General features: G+C 35.2%; 1 protein-coding gene across 2 annotated transcripts in view; it reads right to left on the bottom strand.

Annotated features, from left to right (window-relative positions):
• LOC116259859 (phospholipid-transporting ATPase 3) overlaps positions 1 to 12,037 on the bottom strand; it is a 33,178-nt gene that overhangs the window by 2,398 nt on the left and 18,743 nt on the right. For both annotated transcript variants that reach the window (XM_031637820.2, XM_031637819.2), the window contains exons 17-24: positions 9,351 to 9,452; positions 9,206 to 9,269; positions 8,908 to 9,120; positions 4,077 to 4,242; positions 3,900 to 3,979; positions 3,563 to 3,802; positions 311 to 532; positions 57 to 224 (exon numbers count right to left, since the gene is read on the bottom strand). In XM_031637820.2, the coding sequence (XP_031493680.1) occupies positions 57 to 224; positions 311 to 532; positions 3,563 to 3,802; positions 3,900 to 3,979; positions 4,077 to 4,242; positions 8,908 to 9,120; positions 9,206 to 9,269; positions 9,351 to 9,452 (1,255 nt within the window). The remainder of the gene's footprint in view (positions 1 to 56; positions 225 to 310; positions 533 to 3,562; positions 3,803 to 3,899; positions 3,980 to 4,076; positions 4,243 to 8,907; positions 9,121 to 9,205; positions 9,270 to 9,350; positions 9,453 to 12,037) is intronic.

The raw sequence follows: 12,037 nt of genomic DNA, 5'->3' as shown, positions 1-12,037 counted from the left end.
ATAAAACATAACATGGCGAAGGATCAGTAGCTATAGCTTTTCAGTGAACAGGATACCTTGTCAAAAAGTCCAACCATGATCACAGGTAAAGCTGTAAAAATAACATTGTACAGTGATTGGAACCAATCATCATAGAATCGCTGTCCAGAAAAGCCAGTTCGAAACGTGAACCAGAACTGAGTTAATGTGAATGTGAGATTTTTGTAGAAGAAGTATGTCACAACCTACATTTTCAAATAGGGCATCAAGATAAGAACTCCATCATTAACAAATATATGTCATTCTAAATTAAGAAAAATAACTAATAGACCTTGCAAATTCTGATGTAGGACCAACGCCCATGCACAAGAAGTAAATCAGTCAAAAACCGAAACTGTGCAATTGCAAAATCACTAGCCATGACAGCCTGCATCCCCTCCAACCCGCTTATGCCGACACCAACATGGGCAGCTTGAATCATGCTCACATCGTTGGCACCATCTCCAATGCTAAGTGTGATCTTTCGAGCACCATTCTTAACTAGGCTTGTCACCTGAAATTGCACACTGTCAGTGCACCTTCAGAATATGATGAAACAGATATGTGACCAAAAAAATATGTGTATCTCCATACGTATATAGATCATGACTGCTACCTATTCTAACAGTTCAGTGTGTCGCATTCTGTACTCCCCTTCTTATTAAATCACTATGGGCTGGATTTTCAAGTCTCTTTATCTCCCTAGGATTCCACAATCTTGGGGTGGAGAGGATGTCAGTGAAAAGGAAAAACAGAAAAGAAAAAGGGAGTGAGAAGAATTTAGAGAGAGAAAGGGTGGCAGTGGAAAAACCAATTGCATTTTGATGCCATAAGAGCTATTATATTTTATTAATAAATAAACAGTTAAACTCGAAAATCGATTGACTTATACATCTTTCTTATCAATTTGGTCTAGACATCATACCCATGAGGTCAGAATTGCATAAGAGATACTTTGATTATGCATTCTCAGTGGTTTTTTGTCCCTGACCTAATTGGCTCTGTGGGATATACCAGCTCCTCGAATATATACGAATAAGATATATATGTACAAGAGATTTCAAATTTTACTGTTTTTATCACCAAAAAAATTATGCTTTATCAGGAAAATAGCATGAGAACTTCAATTTATCACAAACATGAATTTCTCAAGATATTATCATTACATAAGAAAAACATGTAATTTCTTTAAAGAAAAAAGTCTTTATTAAAGCATGCACTTTTTAAAATCGGGAAAGCTGGAAGGGAACTTGGAAAGTAAAAACCAAAAAGGAAAAGCTTGAAACGTTTGTTAATTTGAAGGCTGAAACTTTGAACTTTGAACCTTGCTGATAAATTATTATCTTTTCAATGCAATAGTTCGTTGATAGCTAGGTCTGACACTGACTTATCAATTGTGTGAAAATGGTGCTTATGGTTAGTGTTGATTGTTATACATTATATGTTACCTTACTCATTTGCTAGTTAGTTGCTATTTGTTATACAACTAGAACGTTTCTTGCTATTTTCCTACAACATACATAGGTATATATAAGAAAAGTCAATAGTGCGGTGTGCCAGACGACTAAAATTTAAAATTTCATTGCCTAAAAAGGCCATAAATTGTCACCATACGCTGTCGCCGTATCATAAACCATGGCTAATACCGCTCTAGTGATTGTCTTTCAGTGACAAATTTTTAACTGCAGCATCTGGCACATGGCAGCTATATATATATATATATATATATATATATATATATATATATATATATATATAAATGGAATGTTGTATTTTCAAAGTAACTTTATACAAGGCACCTTAAGAACCCTTGTGGAGCTCATAATCGGTTTAGATAGTCCTCATATTTACTTAGACCACATATTCCATAAACTATATATATTATCACATGCACTCGAGTACAACATGCTAGAAGCATTTCTGTTTATATGGTATTTTTCCTTTTGCACAAGACTAACTATATGAACTTATCATATTTTAAAACCTAAAAGTTATGGGTTTTTATTGTATAAATCATATATGTTTGGGAGAAACATCCCATCCACTCATGTAAAACATGATATATGCATTTAGATTTCCTTTTTTTAGGCACAAAACTAACCAAATAAATTCATCATGTTTTAAAAAACTAAAAATAGTGACCTTTTGCTGCATAAATTTAAATCCCATTAGAGATCCTTTCACACATAAAATCTGATGTACGCTTCGAGAAACATGACTTTTTTTAGTTGATTTTTTTTAGTTGATTTTTTTTGGTATTTCACACACAACATGCACATGTATGGGTGCAAACACACACACTCATACACACACACACACATATATATATGTGTGTGCCTTTGCTGCTTTATATATAGGAAATTTCCTCACTACACAATACTTATCTTGCCCCACAAAATCATTAAACAGTGCAAGAGCAATGCCGGAAAATATATCTGTATAGATGTAAGGATATAAATGGAGGATGAAGCAAAAGTTTGTGCCGCATGCATGGCCTCCAACATCATGAGCTGTAAGTCAAGCCTAACCTTGTGTGGACTACTGTAAGTTACTTATTTTCTTGGAGTGAAGAGAAACTGGGTAATAAAACGGGTACCATATACCTGGCTAGGGCCCAAAAGCACAAAACTTAATTATGATTAGTCAGCCTATATACGAACTTCGTGAGGGCAGGCACTTGAACTTGGCCTATCAATTTAGAAAGGTCAACGGTGCATGAACTTACTAATTCCAACTTTGACTTATTCCTTTACTGAAGATGAGGTGCGCATAAGTTGCCTTTGCAGAAAATATCCATTATTAACCCTAGTTAAGCAAATCATTTTGTTAAACAAGAAGAATAAAACTCAAGTGGTAACTATAAATCAGCACAAAATGTCATTGAAATGGTCTTGAACAACTCAAAGTAGTTTACTAGCATAGGATCAGAAAGGATGTATTCCTTTCTCAAATTGAACCTGAGTCTGGAAGGGTCTTCACAAGAAACATATCACCAAAAATTATATGATAGGTGAGAAAAAAGGAAATTTTTCAGATGGTTGGAACCACTGATGAGCAAAAACATCAAAGTAGATGCTAAATCATAACAAGCTTGGCTTAAAATGCTATCTCAAATGATCAGAGATAAAAATAACCTACTTATTCCAGGAGACAACCCTGCAATCCAGAAAGCTTCAGAATCTAGTTCTGCTTGTGAACAAACTTGACCATTAGGCAAGTATGCACCTTAAAAATTATTATTTTAGATTAAAGTTAAAAGATAGTTCTACAAAAGGTTTCAAACCAGAAATGGACAACTAAACACTTGTAAAACAGCAGTTTAAAGATCTATTCAGCATTGTGAAAGAACTTTCTGTCCAAACATGTAGTTCAAGGACAAATATTTCTACAGTTGACTTTAACAAGTGAGAAAGAAAACAGTTCCCTGCATTCAACGACCCATTGGAGACCTCTTACACAAGTAAGCCTGTAAATCTAAGACAATCGATGACAGTTTAAAAGAGTCACTTCACACAACAATATAATTTGCAACAGAAAACCAAACCTGCGCTTTCTGGAGTGGTGAAACCCGGCAACAAACAACTGAACTGCAATTCAAACTTAATCTTAGCAGGTTTCCTCTCAGTTGTGGATCAAGTGCATACATCAAACACTTCCCATCAATTACAAGGGCCAACTTAGGTGCTGGGGTCATGTGCAGAGATCGCTCAGCTTCATCAGTACATCTCCTCAGCTCTTGTTTAACCAAATCCTTGATAGCACGTGCTGTTTCAACTGGATCCCCCTTGTGTACATAAGAAAACATTCCCTCATCATTCAAAGCCGACATATCCCATGAACTAGCTCACAAATAAAGATGTGGCAACCAACAAATTGCTTACCCTATTTTCAATATCTAGAATTTCATCAGTTTCTGAACTAATGACAAATCGCTTCATATCATTGTCAATTAAACTGCAAGCTGTACATAAGGAAGTAGTAAAAACACAATTTCCATTTCTTTCAGTCGATGCAGGTTGTTGGTCTGGATATCAAAGTCAGGTTACAGTACATCATACCATATGCAATGTTTATTGCTGTTTCCATCTTATCACCAGTAAGAACCCAAATTTTTATTCCTGCTCTAGAAAGGGTTTCTATACATGCCGGCACTCCTTCTTGAAGTTTGTCTTCAATTGCAGTGCATCCAAGCAATACGAGTTCATTTTCAATCATTTCTGCAACCTAAACAACCATTGAAAAGATAAGACAGTTGCATCATCAAGGATTTGATACAGGACAGAGTTGCAATGCTCAAGAACAAAGCTGAAGCCAATTCTCAGCTGTTATATTAAGGTTATTCACATAATGAAGCTTCAGAAATCTGTACAACCCTGGGTCAGGAATGAGCACAACCTTGAGCCCTGGTCAAGAAGAGCAACTTGGATTTGAGCTCCAACAGTTAAAGTTATTAACTTATTATAAATCAGACTGTCCAAAGGCAGGCATTAATTAATAAATCGGATAATAGATTCAATAAAAAAAATTCAAATGTAAGAGTACACAATTTGTTTTGGAAATCATTTCTGACATAAAGAAGCAAAAATATAAAACTACATCACAATCCACAAGCGAATGGTTTCTTTATTCAATAAACAAAGTAAAAGTGAGTGATATAAGCAAAAACTACAAAATCAAAACATCTCAAGAAAACCTTCACATGTCCACAGATCACCTTGCAATTTTAATATTGTTTCTCTATTTTCTAGTATTACTATTTGCAAAACCAATTATAATGATCATTCATACGCCATCAAACATTAGGGTGATAAATGGAAAATATTGCTTTATTTGCTATATTTAATGATGTTTTCACTATAGCTACAGTTTCAAGCTTAAGGATGTCAATGGTGTGGCTCTAACCAGAAGCTTGTCCATGCACGCACACACACACAAAGTGAAAACATCAATTGAATAAGGAAAACAGGATGAACAATCAATAATTACCCTGGAGAATCAAAACAGCCACGACTTTGAAAGCTTGTGATTGAAAATCCAACCTAAAAAATTCACATTATGGCAAACTACAAGAACCACTTATGGTGAATTTAAGGAAAGAAATTTTATCACCAAACCAAAACGACTAAAAAATTAATATCTTATCTAAAGTTAATTTAATATCTACACAACCTTGAAGGGAGGAAAGAAGTACCACAGAAATGGGAGAAGTAAAAGGAAACTCTTGCATCTCACACAATGAACAGGCATCAATTAAATCAGAATAATAGGGATGATGTTAGTGTATACATAAGAAAAATCAAGACACTTGTGTCTTTGAACATTGTAATTGAAACTCCGACTTACAATTAATTAAGAAATGTACTACTACCACCAAATCTGAAAAATTAAAAACCGGCATCTTTTAAAGCCTTTATGGGTGAGGAACATTGCATGATAATGAGGACGAAAAATAAAAAATAAAAACATAACATTGTATAGAAAGTAGCAAATGCTTACTTTTTATATAACATTTTAAATTTTTTAAGAATTATATTCTACTTAGTCTCGCATTTCAAGTCATAACTGATCTCTCATTTTAATTTATAGGAAGAGTCCTGCCATCGTAAGGGGTTAGTCTTTATCCTGCTTAATCTTAGAGAGATGGCAACTTGTAAGAGAATCTTAGAGAGATGGAAACTTGTAAGAGACATTGGTTGTGTGTGTGTGGGTGGTTGGGGGGGATGGTTTGGTTGGGGGTTTGTGTGGAGAAGTTACTCTTTCGTCTTATTGGGATAGAAATAAACTTATCCTAGGACCTATGTAACACGGGTACTCCTCTTAAGGAGGAGTACCCACACAGTACCGGTATGACACCGGCACGGGTGCGGGTGCAGCGCCGGGTGCAGCGTTGACCACACCGGGTACGGTCAACGTACCCAGGGTCGAATTCGACCTTTTTCAGACTCGATCAAAGTTGACCGAGTCCAAAATGGTTCGGTTTTAGATTTTAAAGTATTTTACATTTTAACATTTTTAACAATTTTCACGTTAAAATTATCGAAACCCTTAAACATATTTTCATCAACTATGGTTCTTCCTCTTCATTCTTCACTGACAGAGACCGACGAAGGCAAACGAACAACGAGCGGCAATGGCAGGCAGCAAGCGGCGAATGATGAGCCAATCATCTTCTTTGTATTTGCTTGCTTTCATCATCTTCTCATGTGCATTGTCAATGCGCTAAGCCTTCCATCGTCTCTAGTGCCAGTGGACCAAATGCCGATGTCGAGGAACCATGCTCTCTCTCTCTCTCTCTGGGATGGCTTTTGTTTATCTCGTCTGAAGTCTTTACGATGGAAATCCTGATTCTTGGTTGATTAGTTTTTCTCAATCACCAGAGCCCATCAATCTTTTTTTCTTTTTATATCTGGGCATTCTTGTTGTGTGGTGCTTCTTCGTGCTCAATTGCCGGTATTCATGATTCCTTTTTTTCCTTTACGATTCTGATGAATCCATTGGTACTCCCTCTTCTTAGATGACCTCCTTTTTGTTTTTGTCTGAAACCTTGACAGAGGAATCTGTTTGACTTTTTTTCCTGATTCTTTGTTTGACCTTCTTTCCTGATTTCTTCACTTTTGTCCTCTTTTGTTTTATTCTAGCTCATCGAAGAGTCTATCATTCTTTTTCTCTTTTTTCTTTTTTTGCTTTTTTAAATTACTTGGTGATTCTTAGTTCCTAATCCTTGTTCTATGCTGATTTTACATGCTTGATTGTTGCAGTCTAGCAGTTCTAGTTTTTGTTCCTCATCATGGTTAAGTCTCTTTGGCGATCTCCCTCTTATATTGCTGTGGATCATGATTTATGAACATGTTATTCTGTTTGTAATTTTTTGATATATATATATGTGTGTGAATATGTTATTCAGTTTGAAATTTTTTGACATTATATATATATATATATATATATATATATGTGTGTGTGTGTGTGTGTGTGTGTGTGTGTGTGTGTGTGTGAACGGTCGTACCCCTGCACCCAAGTTTTTTGAAAATGGTCCGTACCTGCACCCGTGCCCATGTGACATAGGGAACATTACTTTTAGAAAAAAAAAAAGTATAAAAAGTCAGAGATACCTTCATAAGTTTGCCAAACAAGTAAACATAAGGTTATTTCTAAAATTTTATAACAAGTATAAAAATGATAACGTCAATCTTAGCCTGCCAATTAGGAACTTCTATTAAAGAAGCAAAATTATTGAGGAAACAAAAACATTAAGCCAATGCTTGAAGAGTAAAAAAGTCAGACCTACCACCTCCTCTTAGTATGCCTAGTATTCATAGAATGGGAGCAGATTTTTATAAATAAGCACATAATAATTTCTTCATGCATACCTTCAGAAAAGATAAAGAAAATGGATGAGAGAAATGGATGGAGACTCTTATTGCATGCAATAGATACAACAACCAGTCACAAGCATAATCAAGCATACTTGAGACTTTTCATGGTCAAGGAGATGGGCAAGCTCTGTTTTTTTACCGAAACAATCAGATATTTCCCAAGAACAATAACAGCAACTAAGGCTTCAACCAAGCCCAATGTTCAATGAGTAGCCAAAATCAGTAACAGAAAACGACTGCCTTGTCACCATCAATATTTGGACATGGATGTAGCCTCAGTCATGAACAAAGCCATGATGATGCAGTAAATACAATCATGCCTTTTGTAGTCCAATTTTGAATACCATTCTACCTGAGGCCAATCTTGCCTTTAATTTTTTGTTTCTGTAAATTTTTAATATTCATTTGATTTGGTCAGATTATCTAAGACACTTTGGACTGGTTGTGAACATAATGACTACTTATTGACAATCCTATTCTAAGAACTATACATATTTAACAAGCATATGCACATTCATATATATCATAGCCACCAATAGCAGTGGTATTTTGAACATATTAAATTACATCACTAACATAGCACCAAACAGTAAAATCAGGAAAGTACCATGATAATTTTGAATTTTTGGACAAAAATACTTTGATATCATAAAAAAATAGTATTATGACTCCTTTCAGAGAATATATATATATATATATATATATATATATATATATATATATACATACATTCATACATTATATATATATACATATATATATAAAATGTATGTATGTATGTATGTATGTATGTATGTATATATTTGTTCATTTTGAACATATTAAATTACATCACTAACATAGCACCAAACAGTAAAATCAGGAAAGTACCATGATAATTTTGAATTTTTGGACAAAAATACTTTGATATCATAAAAAAATAGTATTATGACTCCTTTCAGAGAATATATATATATATATATATACATACATTCATACATTATATATATATACATATATATATAAAATGTATGTATGTATGTATGTATGTATGTATATATTTGTTCATTTTGAATTTTTAATGTTTGCCAACATTTTTCTAATAAAAATGTTAGAAAATTCACAAGTTCATAACATTTTATTGACTTCCCTGAGGTTTTCCTGAGAAAAAAAGAAACATAATTAAATAAATTGTAAGAACCCTTACAATAAGAATATGATATTATATATATATCCAAGCCAGATCTCCATTGATATGACCGTCTGGCATCTACAGTTTTACTTCAGCAAATGTTTACCAGCATTCCCTCAAAAATTTATTTAAAAAAAAAATCTGAGTCAGCTACATCTTCACGTCATATTTCATTCTTCCCACTGGTTTCCTAGAGCCACTATTTCTAAAAAAAAACAACAATAATTATTTCATCCCACTGAACGAACAACAGAACATATTGCTTTCATTCAAGTAATGAACTGCAACACAATCCAATGACATGGAAAGTTCAAATAAAAAGGTTGGACAAAGAAGATAACCGACCTCATCTAACTTCTTCTCACGTTCACGTAATGCAGACTTAGCTTGGATGAATTTCTCATTCCAAGCACCATAGTAATCCACATCTAAATCTTTATATGCAAGGCAGAGAGTCCGTAAACCAGCAGAACCAAACTGTTCCAGATGCTCTCTTGTCACTTTCTTTATCTTTCCATTACCATCAGATAGCCTTTCATAAATAACTGTGTCAGCACCCTGCCAATCATTTCATGTCAAGATTCAAGTACAAGTGATGAATCACCTACTTAAAAATTCAGAAAAAAAGAAATTGACACTTAACCTTGCAGTATAATACGAGCCTCCCACTGGGATAACGACATATGACAGATTGGCGCTTCCTTGTGCTGATTTCAATAATGAAGTAGTCAGTTAAATTAAGAAGCTATGATTGTTGATTCAACATAGAGAGAACATGAAACACAAACCTATTAAATTCTAGGACATTCAAAATCTCATATGAAACATCCTGAATCTTGCCCATTTTTTCCACATGTGACTCACGCACCATAACCATAGTGGGAGTACGCCTGAGATCAGTTGAACAATATTGAAATTAATGCAAGATTACAATGAAAATAAAACAAAATTAGTAGAACCAGAGTCAGGTACAGGAAAGCATTATGTTAACTGCAATATTTGCCATTTGCAAAGTTCAATGTGAAATAGTTTCAATATATGACGCAGTTATGCCAATTGCCAAAGGACCAAAGTGCATTCCCTTAACCGCCCTCCATTCAATGAGTTGAGCGGAGATAACTTCAGTTCATTTTTGACTTCCCAACCTTACCTCATAAGCTTGCAACACCACTCTACCAGCCAAGGATAAGACAAGTTATTTGTAGTTGTCAATAGCATTAAGATTTCTGATATTCTTCAAATAGATGACAATTATGCATGTGAAAATGGCAAACATTTTCTAGCTACTATTTGGAGCTGAAAAAGAGGCAATAACAAACGAACCACAGCAAGACAGGACTGACAATAAAATAAATAAGAGTTTCAAGTAAACTTGAACGATAAGGCCATTCATCATACGCTCAACCCACAAACTTATTGTGACAGTCTGGTAGACTCCTGCTACCTTCCGCCACCTGCAAGGAGAAAACTCAAAACACACACCCAGCTAACCAATTTAGAGTCAACCCCTTAGAACAGTGGAAAATCAGTTCATTAATTTCTCCAAGTCTCCAGTATTAGCTCACCTGCATATATGTGTATCAAGGTGACTACAAGCATCTAGTGTATGAGCAACACTGAATTATTACCCTAATTTTGTCCTCTCAATTATTTTCATTGATCTCCCACAACCCCCATGACTATCAATTGCCCCTTCCTTTGATAAACACTTCATCCTCAAGATGTAAATGCAGAAAATATTGTTGCAGCTGAAAGGAGTCTTCCCATGTAGGTTCTGGAGCCCCTCCCTCACCAGTCCATTAGCCATTTTGTTAAACTTAAAGGCGTTCCAGAATGGTGATCTGTTTTCTGTTGCAGAAATGGGAATGCAGTGTCGGACAGTATCGAGGGAAGGAACCAATATAAGTAGGGTGGAACGGGGTTGGTCGGCTGGGTTTCAGCCACAACACATGAAAGACGTGAGGTTTATAGGCCACCTTACTAATTTTCTCAAGAATCTGGAAGAGACTTGAGTACGCTGTTGAGTATGTCCCACGGGTACTACTTTTATGGAGCAGCACCTGAAACATATGGGTAAGATAGAGGTACGGGAATGGTTACACTCATGGGTACATCTCGAGTGCGGTCAAAGCAGTGCCAAGTATGGTTAACGTACCCAGAAGCGTATTCCTTCTTTTTTGGATTCGGACAATGTTGACCAAGTCCATTTTTGTCCAAAAATTAGGGTTTTCTTTTTTTTTTTTAGTCTGTTTGTTACTTTCATACTTTGTTCATTAGTTTCTTCTTCATAATCTATACATTTTGAATCATGAATGTGTTGTTTTGTTTAAAAACGTGTTTTTTCAAAAAAACGCGATAAATTAAATTTTCATTTAAAACTTTAAAAAATCACGTTTTTTTAAAAAAATTGTTAAAAACGAAAATGAACATGTTTTTAACATTTTTTTTGCTTTTTTTCACTTTTTTCATTTTTTTAATGCCAAGCAGTTTTTTTTCTATTTTTTATTTGTTGCAAATCTACTTATCTTTTGATGTTCGTGTTATTAGTATCTCGCTTATTTTATTTTTCCACCATTTTTAGTTTTTTTAAATTTTCAAAAATTTACCGTATTTTTTCCGTTTTTTCCCCTTTTTTTCAAGCTCGTCGTATTATACCCGAGAAAAAGCTAGAAAAACCTCGCCGTTTAAAACTCCAAAACGTTATTTGTGATTATGATATGTGTGAGTGTGTGTGTACGGTCATACCCTAGTTTTTTGAAAATAGTAAGTGCCTATTCCCATACCAGCACCGGTACCCATACCTATGTAACACGAGGTGGTTGATCATTTATGCACCCCAGCGGTTTGACATTGCACCTTGCCTGCTGGAAAATCTTTGGATAGACCCACTCTTCAATCTCATATTATTTATCTGTGGATGTATATTGTGTTGCTGCACCGTACAATTTTGAGCTGCTACCAACCGTCCAATAATGACCTCCAGCACTTAATCTATGCTTAACATCTGAAGCTCTACATGATCTGAGAGCTGCATTTAGGGGTGGAATCTGCATACTCAACGGGAGATCTGCCATGAAACACTTCAAACTGGGATACACCCATTGTGTTGCAAGTGAACTCAGCCCAAGATAGACAGTCAACGCAATTGTGGGACTGCAGCTCAGCAATACACAGCACATGTTTCTACTTTCTAGCACGTGGTTTACCCCTCCATTAGGCTGTCGGATTAGGGATGATATGCCATGCTTAACTCAAATTTAGTTTCAGTGCAATTTAACATAGCTTTGTCAAAAATTGCTTAGGAATAATGGTGACAGTCACTTACTATGGATCGCAGCATGTCATGTCATTTCCCGAGCTGCTCCTCAAATGCCTTGGCTACATACTTGAGAATGCATGTGGTGCTGTGAATTGTGTGTACTTTGCTACCAGATCCACTACCACAAAGATGACAAGCTTTCCCCTTGGGCATGGT

This window comes from Nymphaea colorata, chromosome 9 (assembly GCF_008831285.2).
Source record: "Nymphaea colorata isolate Beijing-Zhang1983 chromosome 9, ASM883128v2, whole genome shotgun sequence".
Classification (NCBI taxonomy): Eukaryota; Viridiplantae; Streptophyta; class Magnoliopsida; order Nymphaeales; family Nymphaeaceae; genus Nymphaea; species Nymphaea colorata.
Note: the sequence above shows the minus strand (reverse complement) of the source record. Positions and strands in the feature narration are given on the sequence as shown.